At 50.1% G+C, this 18,203-nt stretch overlaps 1 protein-coding gene across 3 annotated transcripts in view; it reads left to right on the top strand.

Annotated features, from left to right (window-relative positions):
* Positions 1-18,203, top strand: part of KAZN (kazrin, periplakin interacting protein) — a 204,418-nt gene that overhangs the window by 167,436 nt on the left and 18,779 nt on the right. The window contains exon 1 of one of the 3 annotated variants that reach the window (XM_032131608.1): positions 17,045-17,247. The exons of the other annotated variants lie outside the window; for them this stretch is intronic. Coding sequence (XP_031987499.1) covers positions 17,091-17,247 — 157 coding nt within the window. The 5' untranslated portion in view covers positions 17,045-17,090. Of the gene's footprint in view, positions 1-17,044; positions 17,248-18,203 lie in introns of those variants that run through there. 3 annotated transcript variants of the gene reach the window in all.

The following is an 18,203-nucleotide window of genomic DNA, read 5'->3' as shown; positions in this document are numbered from 1 at the left end:
GATTTTTTATTCCCACTGCTCCAGCCCCTTGGTTTTAATACCAACTTGCCTGAGGAACATTAACCTGCAGAGCAGAGAGGAGCACACAGGGTGCATTTTCACCTGGATATACCAGGCATACAGGAATTATCACCAATTAAAATGTATTTGACATGATAGAAGCCAAACACATGCCTTGGCACGTTCCTTCCCTGCATTATCAGAGAGGTTCATAGAATTAAAATGGCTTGAGAATGCAGGAAAGAAACTGGGAGGCTCTGCACCCCCAAGAGCACCCCTTGCAGCTGCATCCCCTCTCCTTGCAGCCTCAAAAAGGTAACAATCACCCCAAATTTGGGGTGATGGTGTGTTTGCCTGGGGGATTCACAGCACCCACAGCTGGAGCACTGGGCAGCTTCAAGAACTGCAGCCCCATCCGTGGGTCCAGGGTGCTGCCACATCCCCCTCATGGGTTGTCCCTTGGTTCAAAGGTTTATCCTACACCAGGACAGGGGTGGGGGTCTGTGTGAAACAGGAGGAAATGCAGGGGGGTTGTTGTACAACCATTTCAAAGAGACTTTATGGATTGTGATCTCCACCCCAATGCTCACCCAGGTAGAGCAAAAGGGGGAAAAAGGGGGAAACCTGAACTCCCAGGTCAGACAGGGAAGGGTTGGAGGTGGAGCAAGCTGGAAGTGCCCAAATGGGGATTCTCTGTCCACATCTTCCACATACTGCAGAGCTGGGTCGGCTGGTGATGGTCAGCAGCTTCCCAGCCGTGGGATTAGGACGTGTGCCTGGGGCTGTTTAAGTGTCTACTGACACCAATAAACACCAGCTGGGATTTGAGAAGGTAGCAGTGTTCAAAGGGACTGTCAGTGGGATTTAGGCACCTAAACGGCTTAGGTGCTCCTGAAAATCCTGCTTAATCTTAAATCTTAAATAGCCGCTGAAAATGCACCCTGAAGTGAGGGATCCCAGCTCTCCAGCTCCTCCGGGCACGTGGCTTGCAGAGGTGAAATGGGGATCATTCTCTGTGCCCCCCAGATTACCTCCAGGCTGCCAGTAGGGAATAAAGCTGAGCTGCCTGCTCCATGCCTGCCAGCCTTTTCCAGAATCACCCCATCCTTAGTTCAGACAGCATCCGGGGAGTGGATGTATTCTTAATTCTTAATTTAAAATAATGATTTTTTTTCCCCTCATGCCACCCTTGGCAAAGCTTTTTCCATTTATTCTCACTTCCCTACAGCATCTTCTTTTCGCCTGCCTTTTGGCTGAAGTGGAATTGTTGCAAAAAAAAAAACCCAAACAAGCAGGAATTTTTGGGATAAGCTGCAAAATCGACCTTGCCTGAATGCAGGGGGAGTGAGAGGGAGATGAAAACGATGCCAGAGATAGCTGTAATTAGGTTAATGTCTTCAACTGAACTTGGAAGCCAAGTAAAGAGGGGAAAGGTTGCTCTGGAAATGAAAGGTGGAACCGGATGGCTGTGGGAATTGCCAGTGGGATTTGGGAGCTTCCCAGATGCAGGTCAGTAGTTCTAGTCTGGCTGTGGGGCTGCTGGGGTGGGGGAATCTCACAATAAGGGGTCAAGGAGCTGATGTTGGGAGTGTGTGTTGTCCTAGGGGTGCTTTTTCCCTTGCTGGGGCTCCAAGCAAGCACTGGAGCTGCTTTTCCCACAGGAATAGCCCCTGGTGCGGGTTTGGAGGAGTTTTGCGTGGGAGCATGTTCCAGCTGGAGGAGCAGAATACAGGCAGGAAATGGGGGAAAAACTTAAATTAAAATCTAGGAGGGGGAAAAAAGGCTTTTTAAGCTTACTGAGGCTGGATGATGGGACTTTGTGAGTTGGCTGCTCCCCTTTCCCAGGATCTCTTCCCATGTGTGTACAGAACTTTGCTTCTGCTGTGCTGGGGATGTGGGAAGGGCTCGGCTGCGAGAGCTGGGTCAGAGGAAAGAGAAAATAGCTCAAACAAGCCCTTTCCTCTGTCTGTTTTTTCATGTGTTTGATGTGCAGATCACCAAGGGGAGAAAAAAAATACTTGTGGAACCACAAATGTCTGGTTTGAGCATTTTCAGGGAGTTTTGTTTAAATTACATCCTAGGCAAAGGAACTGGGGCACGAGCTGAAAGCAGCTTGGTTTAAACCGAGGATTAAGGTGTCCAGGAGCTGGGCTGAGCTTGGGGCAGAGCTGCAGGAAGGCAAAACTCCAGGGAGCTTCAGGCACTGTCAGGAACTGGCATTCGCTGAGGCAGCAGCGCAGGTGGCAGCTCAGGCTGGAAGCTGGAGGGCTTTTCCTCTTTTCCATCCCAAATCCAACATGAGCTTTTTAACCGTGCTCTGGTGCTGCCAATTTTCCCCCTTATTCCCACCACCTTTTATCCCAAGCCAGGAGAGGGGCTGGGATGACACCTCCTTGCCCCCCACCCTTGTGTTGAACTCTCAGAGCCATTTGGGGGGCAGTTTATTCAGGCGGGGTGAGTGGAGGTGTCCGTTTGCAGGAACAAACCTCGTACCTGCAGCGAAACGTTGGGCACGGTTGCTTATGGGTTTTATCTGGCAGCGGATAAAATACTCCTTTCCAATGCTCTTGGCAAACAAATGAGCGAGGCAGAAATACAGACTGTGTTTGCTAATGGTAACAGGCTGCCAAAGAATGTATAAACCGCTATTCACTGGGAGGGAAATTCCTCCCTTTCATGTGAGATGTCGGGGCTGCAAAGCCCAGGATTGCAGCTCTTCTGAAATGCTGCTTCTTGCTCTGTGCTTTGCTGCCGGTATTTTAGGGGGGAAATTAATGCTGCTGTGCTGAGGGGGGTCGAGGGAGCAGAGCCCTGGCTGATGCTGATTCATGGTGAGATCCTCGGGGCTCCAGCGGATCTTTAGGCAGCAGAGATAAATGCCAGGGGTCTGTTGCGTGGAGAGGAATTAGGTCTGTTCTTGCATCTGTAGTGCCCCAGCTGCTCTGGGGAGAGTTGCTGCTTAGCTGCATCTCCAAAGATGATTTTGGAGCTTAATCCAGTTAGATGGAGCATTCCCCAGCTCCCCACATCCTCCTGGGGCTTATTTCTGGGATGTTGAATGTCTTGCACTGAGGACCATGAAGTTCCCTGTCCTTGGGCAGTCCGTGCTGCAGAGTGCCAAGGGCGGGTCTGGCTCCTCGGTGTTTTCCGTGGGAAGATGCAGCAGCCGGGGCAGTGTGTGTGTTACATGTGCAGTAGGGTGCAGTGGGGATTTTAGGGTGACTGATCCCTGAGGAAAGGCGACCCACCAGTTCCCAGGACACACTGGCTGGGGCTGAGCATCCCGGCTGTTCCCCAGCTCCCCACATCCACTGGGGACCAGTCCATGGATTTCCAGTTGGAAACAGTGTTTGGCTTTGAAGTTAACATTTGCAGCTTTGGGGATAGATAAGAGAACTGGGGGATAGGGAGACGATGGAGAGTATTCATGTGTGGAATTATCTCTTGCAAATATTTTTTTGGAGTGTGCTTCCTTCCTCCCCTCATTGTGGGTATTAATTTAAAATATGCTTTTGACTTCAAATTAAACAATTTAAATTAAAAAGGCTTCCATGTATAAGTGAGTAATGTCAAGACTGCAATAAATTATTCTTGGGAACCCCTCCAGAAGGTAGAGAGGACCTGGGAAGTGCAGAGTCCATGGTGCATTGCAGGATCCACAGGGGCTGGTGGGAATATCCATGTGTGAGCTGAGGGTAAGGACATGTATCCTGAGACAGTAAAATCCTACACAAGTGAGTCCAAGGAGCAAGCAGTAATTGTTCTGCAGAAAACAAGGGGGAAACAATCCATTTTCAGCCTTTGTGGGGGGCTGAGCATCCCTTTGGTCAGCCTGGCAGCCTCCCTCATCCCTGCCTTGCTGGATGTTGCAGAGTATGAAAGGGCTGTAATTATTAAAATTGTTCAGGAGAGTTTAGCCTCTCATTTGGTTTGTCCTAATGACCCTTCAACAACTGCTGTGGAAAGTAATAGGCTTTGTGGCAATTACCTGACCAGGGAAATGCCATGTGTGGATGGTTGGGATTCAGGCTGGGAGCTGGGATGGTTCTCCATGTTTTTGGTAAGGCACAGCTCCTCCCTAAAATATTTCAGCAGTGCTTGCAGAGCCATCAGCCCATCTTCCCTTGTGGGGTTTGCTTCCTCCATCACCCCTCATCCCACACTGGGTGCTCGCTCAGGTGATCCCTGTGCCGAAGGAAATGCTGCCGGCACTGAGGGCTCAGTCCCTGGGGTTACCTCTGTGCCCCATTTTTGCTTCATCAGGACAGGCACTGTTATGACTCCCTCAAAAATACCTCCTGGGTTATCAAAGAATTAAGTTTTCAATTCACATTTGCAGCAGGTTTGCAGTTCCTCTGGGTTTACCTGTATCTTTCCTCAAATGCCTGGGGTACTGAAAAGCCCAGTAGCAGGTAAAAGAAACTCAGTATCACATATGGATTTCTCTGTTCCTGCCTCACTCTGTGTTGTACCTTGTGCCACCAGCACAATCCAGACTCATTATTTTCCCCACATGGCTCTTTTGATCTGCTTTTCTTCCCTTCCTTTGCTGCGATGGCAGAGCAGAGACCATAAGAAGTGGCTGGAGCAAATGCCATTTGTCTGGTCCTCAGGTCCAGACAATTTGAATTAAAATATGTCTTAAAATTAAAAACCCAGCTCCTAAAATATGGTTATCTCCTCAAGGATACCCTTTTCCTCCCTGGAGTACATTTGTAAATCTCCTTGTGCTCCTGTTACGGAATGGCAAAGGCTTATAAACCCCCTTGAAGGTATAAGTGAGATCTGGTGGTATTAACTGAGCCCAGATAATGACAGCTGCTAAGGAGGGTGGAAAGGAACCTGCTCCCAAACATGCAATTCCCACGGAAAAGCTGGCCTTGGGACAAACCTCATGGTCCTGCACCATGTCCTCATCTCTGTTCACGTTGAGGAGAGCTTTGTGTGGTGCTGCCCTCTCACAACCAGGCTCAGGGCAATGAATAGCTCCAGGGAGCCTGGCTGGTGACCCTAAATCTAAAAAAAAAAAGGTATAAAAATAAAAATTATTAAAAAAAAAAACCCCAAACACAAACAAACAAACAAAAAAAAAAAAAAAACCAACCAAACAAAAAAATTTTCCTCAATGGCAAATCATTTCCCACGGGTTCCCAAATGAAACAAGTGTGTTAAGCCTCACAGATAACATCCAGTCCTGCCCTATTTATAGCTGTGAAGGCAGAGGAGAGTTTCTTTTGGACATGTTTTCTCTGGAGATGCTGCTTGGGATGCTGCAAGGATTTCTCTGGAGGGCAGCTGGTGCTTCCAGTCCTCCTGGGAGTGCAGCCTCCCCTCAGGGCTGCTTTCAGCCTGTCCAGCTCGGTCACATCCACTAAGGAAGGCAATTTATCACACCTTGCAGGTGGCATGGGTGCTTTTCCCCATGTAATAAACCACAGTCACAGGACACCCAATTTCCAGGTGTCTGTTCCCAAAACTCCCAGCATGTAGGTCCCCCGTACATCTCTGTTGCTGTATTTTGATTTTCTCCGCAGTGCTTAGCGCTGCCAATGCCTGGAAAAACTGCCTTTGCTGAATTCCCCTGGAGCCCTGCTTTCCTTCCCTGGCCGGAGCTGGATCAAATAATATCTCTGCCACGCTTTGGAGATAAGGCAGGAGCTGAGCAAACCTGCCACTATCTCTGCTTTAATTTTTCTTTGCAAATAGTGTGGAGCCAATGCCTCTCTGCCCAGATCAGCTTCTCTTATCAGAGGGATAATAACTGGCTCACTAACCAACATAATTCCTCTATAACCCTCCAGCATTCTTTCGGGAGAATTTTGCAAGTGGCTGAAGAACAGAGGAAAATCTCTGGCTGTAGGATTAATTGGTACAAAATCAAGGCAGTATTTAACCATGTGCTTAAAAAATAATTAAAAAATAAAAATACTCTGTGTGTATAAATACAGTGACTGCATTTCCACTTGTTTCCTCTGAAGTGGTCCCTCAGTGGCTCCTGCACATGCGGAGCCTGGTTGATGTGTGCAGGAAATGAAGGTGCACAGGATCATGATCAAGTTTGGGATTTCAGGTGTCCAAAGCTCCCAGGGCAGTGCTGCAGCTCTGAGGGAGGTATTTTGTGTTTATGGGCCGTGTCCTGCTGCGGATGCTCTGGGGCTGTTCTGCAGCTGCATCACCTCCTCCCTGCCCTGTGCCCTGCTCCAGGCCATGCTGTGCTGCTGCTCCACAGCTCTCCCAGGCAGACACATCCATGCCTGGGCAGGTCTGACAGCCCAGGGGATGGTTTTGTCTCCAAATCTCTATTTTTTCTATGTTTTTGAGTTCAGTTTGCCAGCGGTTTCCTTTCCGCTTGCTGAGCCATGGGTGTTGAAAGCAAGCTGGTCTGGCTGGGCTGCCAAAGAGCTTTGGGTTTCCTTGTTGATCCTTCTCCCTTTTTTTCTCCCTTCCAATAAAAGGAAATCAATAGCAGTGAGCAGCACCAAATCTCTGTGTGTTGCACGATCGGATTCTTGTCCCAGGAACCGGCTGGGATTATCGGCTGTCTTTGCACTTTGAATTTTAATAGCATTAACTCTGGCCTAGTCATGTTCTCTTAAAATCCCGTTTAAAGTTGCCTTTGTAAGGCAGGAGCAGACACCGCTCGGGCTGTGTTTTTTCTCCTCCCTTGCCTGCAGAAATCACAACCAGAATTAAGAGACAGATTTTGAAGGTTAAAACTTCCTAGATTGTTTCCCTCTCAGTTGTCATTTCGGGACGGTTTTGTTTTCTTTCCGATTGCATCAAATATTTGTACTCCTGCAGGGGCTGTGGTGCGAGGGTGAATCTCCCTTAAGAAAATAAAGGGATTTTTTCCATCATTTTTGTGGCGTAGCTGGGAGGAAATTGGTGAAAAGAGGAGTTACCAAAAGTGTCTCAACTTGGGGCTGTGCTGTGCCTCTCCTAAAGCTTCTGAATTATTTGAGGCATCGCTGAGACTTTTATATTTAGAAGTACTGAAATGGAGACCCTTTCACCCAGCCTGAATTTTAGATACTTTTTCTTCTGGTCTCACGGGTGGGCCCTGAGAGAGGGGACTTGGCCAGCATCCTGTCCCAGCACCAAACAGCTGGATTATTAAAAAAAATCCCTGTTTTACCCAGTAAAAAGGAGTTTTGAAGAATTTTGAATGTTTGAAATCTTTTGGGTGCACTCAACAGTGTGTGGGGGGGTAGTGGGTGTCTGGTGTGTGAATGACCAGTTATTTCTTCAATTTTTCCAGTTTCAAACCTAATCCTGGAGTCCTTTGGGTGCCCCTTCTCACGTCGTGGTCCCACACCCTGGTGCTTGCACCAAGTAGAAAGAATTGCATTTTCCTGTGGCTTTTTTTATCTCCTCCAAATCCCCCCGTTGCTTTGGGTATTTTTTGTTATTATTGGCCTCATTTTTTCAGTACAACAGTGTTTTTTCTGGGAAGATGCCCAGTGCTGGGCACAGCTCGGGAGAGGTCCTGTGAGGGCAGTGTAGAAAAGGTGGATGACTTCGGAGCCTTTATGTGAATAAATAGCAGGAAATAACATCTTTCTTGTCTTCCTCAAGTACCACATTGGAAACCCATACTTGAATTATTACTCTTGATCATATTTAGCTTTGAGATAATACGATTGCTTCTTGGCTACCTGTCTCTTAGGATCATGTATTCCTTATTTTCATTTTCTAGCTCTGGCTATTTGAAAATCATGGTTTGGGTTCTGAAGTACATGTGGAAGGGATAAGGGTTCCTGCTGTCTGCTTTGCTTGCTGAGCCTTGTGCAGCACATGGGGGAAAATGCAAGAGTCTTTTCTGTACTGGTCATGGAAGTTTATTTATGAGATTTTCATGAGCCTGAGTTAAAAAAATAAAGTTTGGGAAGAGAAGAAAGCAAAGAAGAATCCAGATGCAATCGTTACTATGAGATTTGTGATGAAGTGATGAAAACTGGCAGCTGCTGTTGCTGCACGTCTTGCTCCAGTAAACTCTCCCTTCTCTTCCTCTTTACTCCCGCCCCATCTCTCTTGCCTGCTGCCCCTTGTTTATCCCTGGATGATCTCGGGAATGTCAAGGATGTCATGTTGGAGCCAGGATTCCTCCTTGTGGCAGTGTCACTGTCCCCTGGCTGCCGTCCCATGCAAGAGTGGCAGGAGCTTTCCACGTTGCCCTGAGGAGCTGTGGCTGCCCCATCCCTGGAAGTGTCCCAGGCCAGGTTGGACAGGGCTTGGAGCAACTTGGGATAGTGAGAGGTGTCCCTGCCCATGGCAGGGGGTGGAACAAGATGAGCTTTTAGGTCTCTCCAGTCCAAACCATCCTGGGATTCTATGACCAAGTAAAACAGGGCATGGAACGGTTTGCACATCCCCCCCCGTGACCTTAACCGAGCACTGGATATTTCCTGGGGAGCTTGGGAAGGCATTTAGTGCAGTTTAAAAAACAAATTGATCATTCCACCACCTATTTCCAGCCACGGTGCAGCATCTGGGACCATTGGGATTGTGTTTTCTTGGAGCTTGATGTTCTCACCTGCTCCCTGCTCACTCACCTGGCGCTTTGCTGCTGCAGGAATTGCAATGCTCGACTTCCCTGGGCACTCCAGATAAAACATTGCAGAGAGTGGCTTCCCCCAGGAAGCACCAGTGGTTTGCTTCATCTGGATGGAAATAAAACATAGGATTTTTTTTTTCTCTGCTTAGCTGAGTTTCAGTGCATTTTCACATCTTCTCCTGGGATGTGTTTTTCCACCCTGATCTCATTCCACAAGGGATCCAACCCCACATTCCAACCCATATGTCCTCACCCTGATGCTGCCAGAACTTGGGCTTGTGCTGCTGGCTTTCACATACAGCTTCTGTGCCTTCTGCTGCCCCCTTTGGTTTTATTTTATTTATTTTATTTTATTTAAAATTTCGATTTTATTCTGTTCTCCCAGCCCCAGGTTTGCCTGGTGCAGTGCCCTGATAATTCCATGAGAGCAGCTCCCTGCCGCCTCCAAGCACTGCAGCAGGAGCCAAGATTAATAAAAGGCTGTCACTTTTATTAACTTTGCTACCTAGTGTGGTGTTTAATTCCAGGCAGGCACCCAGCACAGCCCTTCCAGCTTTAAATGGCCTTTCCTGCCTTTGGGAATGTATGTGAAATAAATGGGGCAGCATTACACCACCCATTGCCACACTCCCATCCTATAATACTGTGGGTATTTTGGGAAAACAAGCATATTTTTGGTACTGGTTGGCATTTGCCTCCTCATTTTCAGACTGAAAAACCTAATTTCCAGTACTGATTTGGGGTCAAGTTGGTTATTTTGCCCAAAGATGTTGCGGACTCCTGATCCCTGAAAGTGTCCAAGGCCAGGTTGGACGGGGCTTGGAGCAACCTGAGATGGTGGAAGGTGTCCCTGCCCACGGCAGGGGTGAAACAAGGTGAGCTTTAAGCTCCCTTCTAACCCAAACCATTCTGTGATTTTGTGGGCATGGGTATATTTGTTTCATCACTGTCAGGTCTGCTGTGATATTTAGTGTGGTAGTAAGACTTTGGTGGAAAAAAATGGTTTAAAACCTCCAGGTGTTCAATTTTTGTCCTGAACCTCTTGGCAGGGTAGAACGAACTTTGCTGTGAACATTTTTAATAAGCATAGACAGAAGTTCAACAAATGGTGCATAATAGATAAGATAAATATTATCCCTCTTGCTGCTTAGGCACTTGGAAAGACCTTCAAGTTTATTTTATTTCTATTTTAAAAATATTAAAAATAAGAGGGAAAAAGAAGGTTTTTGAAACAGAACTCTGGGTCCTTCAGGGTGAAGGGCAGTGGAGTGGGAGCAGGATGCACTGGGGCTTCTAGAGAGCCTGATGTGGGCTCAGCCTGTGGATTCACACCTGCCAAAACCAGCATTATCCTGTTAAATCAACATTAGCCCCCTAAGCACCAGAATTAGGGGAGTTTTCCTGCTGTCAGCCCATCACCTGCCATGAAATCGATGGGCAGGGAGGAAGCTGCTCGTGCCATCCATGTCTGTGCTGCAGTGCAGTTATTTTTATCTATTATATATTGTTCTCGGTGGAATTATTCTGGCCCCAGCCTGTAGATAAGAGCTGCTACTAAATGAATGTGAGCTCTACCTTGAAGGTTAAATTGCTGCCTTGCAGGTTGGCAAGGAAGGTGGGGAGATGTTTAGCCTCCTTCTCTGGAAAAATCCTGTGAGCTCCAACCCTGACCTGGCAATTTTATTGAGTACTACTTGAAAAAGGCAAGTATTGCACTGAAATGCTGTCTTTAGTCCTCTGAATTGGTGGGTCTTTCTGATTAAATGCCCTCCTGCTGCCAGCTCTCAGGTGGGATCCCACAGCACCAGAGGAGGCTGCCAATTTCCCCATAAATTTGGGAAAGCTCCTCACAGACATCCCCAGGATGCATGTCACAGCTGGGGGATGGGGCCTTTTTGGGTGCTCCTCAAAAATGAAGTGGCAGCTTCAGAATGTTATTTTGGCCAAAAGCACCCAGTTCTTCATCATGGTGGTACTTGTCCTGCAGACTGGATTAAGCCCAGCCCTGGTGTTGGCATCTTCTGGGTGTGAAATAAATAATTATTGGCTGCAATACAGCCAAGGAAAGTGCTGCTGGTCCTGCCCTGAGCCGCCCCTCCCCAGAGTTTGGCGTGGAAGGATTAGGGTGGAAGAATCAGTAGGAAAACATACAGAAAATGGCAGAAATGTTGACTGTCCTGCCAAGAGGTTAATTTTTCAGTTGGCAACCAACCCAGCAGTATATTTAGTCCTGGCTTAGCCAACAAGGAGCAGGTTGGTGATTGTACCATGGGATACACTGGGTGGGTAATATTAGGATTTACATCCCTGCAGGCTTCTTCTCACATCCTGGAGTCATTCCTCTGTTACTGTTTATAACTCAGCTCAAAGGGTTGGTCACTTAAGTGAACCCGGCAGGACAGTGGCCCCGTGCAACTCAGAGTGTCCATGTGAGCCTCCCTGGATCCATCGTGCCAGGGGATGCAGGAATGTTGGGCTCCATGCAGGAATGCGGGGCTCCAGCTGCAGCCGTGGAGCAGTGGTTTATCTGCAGGTCCCTTTGGTTAACAAACACGGCTGCTGCAGGTTTTTAGAAGCTGTTAGCATGAACCATTAACTCTTCCTTTTAATTATTCAGGTTGCCTCTTTTAAATTTCTTTTTTAAGTGGAGCTAATAGGCTTTGCAGAGGAGGCTTCCAACCACAGCAGTTCCTCCCTGGAGGAGCCCTGTTTGTGCATCGCCAGCTAATCTCTTTTCTTCATTATCCCTTATCTTTCTGTAGCTGATTAATTGCTTTCAATTGATTTATAAATATTCTGTTGATACACACAGTGGCGGGAGGGGAACGGGATATGTCCGGGCTCACGGGGTCATTGATCCATGCAGCCTCTTGGGCTTTCCTAACCTGCCTCACAAATTCCAGCCATCCCAGCCAGGCTTCATTCCCACTTTTTTTTTGTCTTTGCAATTCCTGCAAGCAATCAAAAATTGTGCTATAGCATCAGTTGGAGTCCATGCACGTGAACAAGCCTCGTGCCCGGTGAGTGGCAGGTTTTGGGTGTAAAGAAATGGGGTTTGGGTAAGTTTTGTGTTGATGAATGTGGCAGGTTGTGTTTTCTATACTGAATTCCCAATATACATATATTTTTTTATATATATGTAAGTGGAGTGGCTGATGAAGACGGAGCATTAGAGTTGCTGATTTGAAACTCTGTGGAAGCTCCAGGGCAGCTTAAAAAAAATAGTTTAAAAAGGCAATAGTACCTGGGTACAGAGACAGTGGCCAATATCAGAGTGGAGCTGCCCACCTTCAGCCCCATTCGAATCACGTGTGGCACTGAGGCTGCAAAGCCTATTTTAGAAATAGCAGCACATTTATACACAGGGATAAATCATTAACCTTTCCCGACAGCCTTCCCATTTTCCCTGTTACGCCTCTGCATGCAGCCTGTTCCCTCCAGGTGCCCCCATGATCCCTGCTCGGGTGGGCTGAGCTGGGAGGTTCTGGGGACACAATGGCCCTTGGTGGCCTTGCAGTGACATTCCTGGATGTGCTGCAGGGGAGATAAGGCTTCAACAAGAAAATGTTTCCCGAAGTTTGAGACCCACCACGCAGCTCTGGGGTTTGTTGTTGCCTGATTTATTATTATTTCACTATTATTATTACTATTATTATTTTCCTTCTCCTTCCCCGTAAAGTGTCTGGTGGCACAGGCACAACCCCAGCGTATGGCAGCGTAATTACACGGTGCTAATGAGCAATTGCAGCTCCTTTAGCAGCCCAGCCTGACACTTTATCGGGTATTTGCAGGAGTCATGTAATTTTTGTATCATCATATATGGTAATATATTCACTGCAGCATGACATGGGATGAGGTTCAATGAATAATGTAAAACCCAGAATAACACTGAATCTATATGAGATGTGCTTTTCCCCCCAGCATTGTTTTAAAAAGGAAAATATTGATTCTGGTGGGGTTCAGTGGTTCAAAGCTCTCGGAGAACTCACGTTTTGCTGATCGATGCCCACCCTGTCCCTCCATGGCCACAAACGTGCAGCTGTCTGTGCCATCCCTCGCCTCATTAGTGCTGACGAAGCTGGGGAGGGCAGGGAGGAGTCAGTGACATTTGCAGCTGGATCCAGATGTTGCAGAAGTGCAGCAGGTTCTGTTGGGTTCAGGTACCAGGTGAAACCTCCTTCTCCGTAATACATTAATTTTTTCCCCAGCTACTGTCTTTGAATGCAAATTAGGATGGATAATTTCTATTTGTTTTCCTTTTTAACCAATTTCCCCCTATTCTGATCTGTGTCATTTATATTTGCAGGCCATTATCTTAGTCTCATTACAGCCTTTTAGCATTTGAATGAAAATATTGTAAAGAGCCCAGAAGTTAGGCATAAAATGTCTGTGATGATAACTATAATCCTCGTGATAAAATTAAAAAACACAATAGAAATAACTGTCATGAGCTCAGGAAGTTGTACCAAATGAGATTGGAACCAGCATAATGATGTTTGCCCTTTCCCCATTGCTTTTTTGCCTCTTTACATTGCAAACAGCTTTTGCAGTGCTGTTTTAAAGAAGGGGAAAGTTGCTGTGTATGGCCTGGGTAGGGAGTTAACAAAAAAATTAGGTTTTTCTCTCTATTGAGGCTTTAATTAATAATTGCAAAAACTCTCAGTGATGCACGTGTGATTTTCAGGAGCTTAAAATACTCCGGCAGCACTGGAGGAGGAGGTGCTAAGCAGTGCCAAGTTCCTCAATGAAAATTACTCTCACCGCCTCTGGTTTTGGAGCCAGATCGATGTTAATTAATCCTTGCCTCACACATTACGTTCTCCAGCCTCGCCGCCGTCGGATTTTAACTCAGTAAAAGCAGATGGAGGTTCCTGAAGCGCCTCCGAAATTCCCAGCCGAGTGCTCTCCTCAATGACAATGCCAATTTGTCATGAGTGAAATGTTTGACAAAAATCTGTCATTTTTGAGAGAAGTTTTTCCTTGAGAGAAAAACCAGGGGGAAAAAAGAAATCAGCTCTGTTTTGAAACATCTCCTCACTCTGTTATCTTTATTTTGCGAGAGACGGGGATGGAGAAGAGGGTTTCCATGGGCATGGCAGAGAAGATTTAGTAAGTTTTCCTGGGAAAAGGTGGCATTTTGAAGCAGGAGACCTTGTATGAGGCCTCCAGATTTTTCTGTTTGGGTCGTTTTCATGGACAGCTCTGTCCTCCAGGTCAAATGTGGCTCTCGAGGGCCAGCTCCTGTCTGAAGGTACATGGATGCATTGCTGGCCTTCTGCAGAGATTCTTCGGGCAGGGCTGAGGTTACTCAGCAGTGGCTGCAGGAGCCGGTGCCTCCAGGGCAGTGACACAGAGCACCAGCCATATGCTCAAGCTGCATTTGATCAGCCACCAGCTCCTATTCCATGTTGGAGGGAGGGAGAACTGTTCCCTTTGGAGCAGCGATGCTGAAGCTGAGTTGCTTTTTCACAGAATCATGAGAATCATCAAGGTTGCAAAAGCCCTCTAAGATCATCCAGTCCAACCAGCACTGCCAAGGCCACCACTAGCCCATGTCCTCAAGTGCCACATCCACATGTCTGTTAAATCACTCCAGGGACGGGGACTGCACCCCTGCCCAGCTGGGCAGCTGTGCTGGGGCTGGACAACTTTTTGACCCCAACTTGACTCTCTTTTGCCAGTCTCTGGTGGGCCCTGCTCTTCAGGGTGATGGTTGGGATTTTCGGCAGAGTTGGGACATTTTTTGGTGGGGACCACCTGTAGCTTGCTTGCTTCAGAGCCGTAACCCTGGTGAGACCTCCGAGCCCAGGAAGCTGGAGATGGGATACATAATGCAGATTTGTCCTCTGGTGGAGGTTGTCAAGTTGGGATCAGCCTGCAGAAACCTTCTGAGACAGGCTTGCATGGGAAGGGTCTCTCCTGCCCCTGCAGAAGGGTCTTGACTAGGGAGGGCTGAAGGAGGCCAGCCAGTTTGGAATGAAGGGCTAGACCCATCTGCACTGACACCAGCACTTGTCCCTTTCCCAGCACCAGCAGCAGCCACAATCCACGGGGAGTGACTCCAGGGACAGAAATCCCTCCCTGGCCTCAGCTTCCACCTGGCTAAGGCCAGGGACCACCACCAGCCACACAGCAATGGCTTGATCCAGAGCAAGGAGAGGAGACCAAGACCCCAACCCCAGTTTAACCACAGCCAAAGGGTGACTGCTGCCTGACACAGGGACACGCTCGGTGCCTGAAACCCGGCCGAGGCATGAGCCATCTTGAGCAGCACCATTTTTCTGCGTGCCTTCCAAAGGGATTGTTAATCACAAAGGAAAGAGCAGGGGAATCCTTGCGGGTCCATCGCTGGGTCAAAGAGCAGCCCGCACGGCTGTCTCGGCTCGGACGGGTGCTGCGGGTGTGAGTAACGCTGCCGGGCCACCATTAGTCAGCAGAAGTCAGGACTCAGCCCAGCCCAGCATTCCCGCTCGCTCACCGGGCTCCTCTGCCAGGGAGGAGGCTCCAAGGGGAGCTCTTGGGGAGCTTTGGGCTTGTGCAATGCCTGTGACGTGGAGAACCTCCTCCCTCTGCCTTGGTTCGGGGCACTGCAGCTCAGCACCTTCCCGTGCCGTGGCAGGTCACACACCAAGGCACACGGCTACCTTTGCTCTGGGATTACGTACAGAGCAGGATTAAACCCGCAGGTGCCCCGAAGCCGGCGGTGATTCCCGGCTCGCGTGGGGAGGCTCCGGCCGTGGCAGCGTTCCCGCTGCATCGGGAGCTGAGTCGGCACGGGCGCGCTCCGACTTGATCCCCGGGGAGGGGAGTTGTGCAAACAGGGAGCGATGGGAGGTGACGCAGAGTTTTCCTGGGCTTCCCGGAGCTGCGGTCGGTGATGGCCGGGGCGATGGGGCACCGCACACCTGGCAGCAGAGCCGTGCCCGGCTGTGTAGCAGTGCCAGCCTGTTGCATGCACTGAGTTTGTTGCAATGAGAACCAGGGCTTGTTCCGCAACAAAATCAACTCCCTTCCCCTTCCCAAGCCGCTGGCGAGGAAGCAGCAGGATAAGGAAGGGGCAATGCCCGCCAGGGCACTGTGAGGCCTGGAGGGTCACGGGGTGGGTGACAACCTGGTTTATTGACCCGGGTGTACAAGGTGGCCATGGCTGCATCCCCTCCTAGCCAGGACAGCTCGCTCCTCCCACCTTTTTAACCTATTGTCACCCACTTCCCCAAAACATCAAAGCCCATGGACGCGGGGTGTGCCTCAGTTTCCCCATGCCTGAGATACTGCTGCTGTAGGGCGGGGGAGCTGGGTTCACAGTGGCTGGTGGAGGCTTGGTGCTGTTGGAAAAGTGGAATATGGTGATTTTTTTTGTCTTTAACTATGTTTTATGAGCTTTGTGCAAGCGCTGCCTTCCTGGGCAGAGCAAGAGGTGTGTGGTGGCAGCAGGCTGGGGCTGCCTCCAGAGCATCCCCAAGCCAGCAGCTGGCCAGCAGCTGGCAGTGCTCATCTAGTGAGGCTAACAGTGAAGAGACAGGCAAAAATTAATAAACCCAAAGGGCTTCTGCCCAGTTCTTCATCGCTTTGGTGGGGTGAAACAATTTATAAAGCAGGTCTGCTGTGAGGGCCTTGGAAACAGGCAGCCTAGGCAGCAGAGTTTAGGCACATAACAGTGCGCTTGGACCGTATGGAACAAAAATATTCATATTAGGAAAAATTTCTTCGCTGAAAGAGTGGTTAAGCATTGGAACAGGCTCCACAGGGGAAGTGGTGGAGTCGCCATCTCTGGAAGTGTTCAAAAAACAAGCAGATGTGACACTTTGCCATGTGGTTTAGTGGACATGGTGCTATTTGGTTAAAGGTTGGCCTTGATCTTGGAAGTCTTTTCCAACTTTAATGATTCTATGGAAAAGCTACACGAGTGTGCTGGGTTTCAGAGAGTCTGGTTGTTCTGGTGTATTTTTATGTGGCTTTTATCATAGAAAGGCAGGTGGTCTCTGCGTGTTTTGCTGTGTTCCTACCCACCGCACCCCATGTAAAATAAGTAACAACTGCATTGCGAGAAAAAATAGTGCAGGTGTTTGCCTTGCGAGGACGAGCTGGCCCGAACCGTGCGTGGCACCGGGGCTGCCTCGCCATCCTCCTGCCTCAGTTTCCCCCCCGTACTGCCGGCGCTGGCCGAGGATCGCGAACAGCGGTCGCGATGGAGCCGCCGGGACGTGGCTCTGGCCGCCGCGCGCTCGGTGGGTGGCAGCGGCGGGAGCGATGGATGATTCCAGCCGGGAATCATTTCCGCCGCCGGCCGGCCGCGGGTTCCTGCGCGGCCCCGGGGCTCCGGGAGAGTTGTGGGGCCCCCGTCCCGCGCACCTCGGGCTGTGCGGGGCAGAGCCACTCCTCCGAGCCGTGACATCAAGCGACCGGCAAGAGGTCAAATTCCCGGCGCAGGTAGCGCTGGCCGCACTTCCGCGCAGTGCCGGGCGGTACCGGGGAGGAGCCGCCCGCCCGGGGACACCCCGCGCCCCCGGCCACCCCGGGCCCGCCGTGCCCCGCCATGAAGTCGGAGCAGGAGGAGAGCACGGCGGGGACGCGCCGCTGCCAGCAGGGCTCCGCTCCGCGCCCGGCCCATTGTCCGGCTGCCCGGGCACGGCGGGGGGCGGCCTCGGACGATGCTCCGGGCAGGGCGCAGTGCCCCCGCTTAGCCCACGCAGGTAAGGGGGTCTCCGCAGGGTCCCCGGGAGGGGTCGCAGCCCGGCGTGCACGGCTTCCCCTCGCTCGCTTTGTGCTTGGAGCTCGCTTCCTCCTGGGAGAAACAAAACAACGCCGGAGCGCGCCGGGGCCGCGGGGAGGGTGGCGGTGGTGGTCGTGCTGTCCCCACGCCCAGGGCCAGCGAGGGGCAGGGGCTAGGGGCTTCGTGCCCCCGCGGCGCTGGGGGGGGCCGGGGCGGGCGGCTCCCGGTGCCCCGTAGTCCATCTTGTCTCCTGGAGAAGTTGGAGCAAGCCGGGAGCTGGGGAGGGCTCGGAGCCGGCTCCGGGGGCTGCCGCGGGGGTCGCAGCTCACTAGCCAGTGGCTCTTAAGCCGTGGGTGCTTCTGGCAGCCTCCACAACCGCCAGCCTGGCCCCGAAGCCCTGTGCCCCCCAAGCCTCTCTGCCCACCCTCCCGCCAGCGTGCACAGGGGTTTAGATCAGGTTTTATTTACTTATATCCCATGTGAGACACCCGCCAGCGTGTGGCCAGGGCAGACCAGAGAGTGAGCAACTGCATGGTGGAAATAATCCTTATTTTTTGGGGTGGGGAATGCCAGGACATGGAGATAACTTGGCAAGCAGGTGGTCTCTGCACATCCTGCCCCAGCTGGGTGATGAGGCACGGTCGGCGCGTGTGTCTGGGGGTCCTGTCCCAGAGCTGTGACCATGTGGGCACACTGAGGCCAAGCTGGTGTCTAACTCAGGAAATGCTCAGAAGTGGTGTTTGCAAGGATTTGCTGCCGCTGGGTGAAAGCTTTACCCTGAAATTCTTACAGATTGTCTGTACCTATGTCCAGGTGTGACAGCTCGCTTGCAGTATTGTGGCAGCAGGACAGGGTGGAAATAAAAGCTTATTTTAAAGTAAAAGATGGATGTGCAAAGCCAAAATTCATTTTATTAATCCAAGAGGCTCTGCTGAG

Source organism: Corvus moneduloides, chromosome 22 (genome assembly GCF_009650955.1).
Source record: "Corvus moneduloides isolate bCorMon1 chromosome 22, bCorMon1.pri, whole genome shotgun sequence".
NCBI classification, from domain to species: domain Eukaryota; kingdom Metazoa; phylum Chordata; class Aves; order Passeriformes; family Corvidae; genus Corvus; species Corvus moneduloides.
This window is presented reverse-complemented; position numbering and strand designations above follow the sequence as displayed.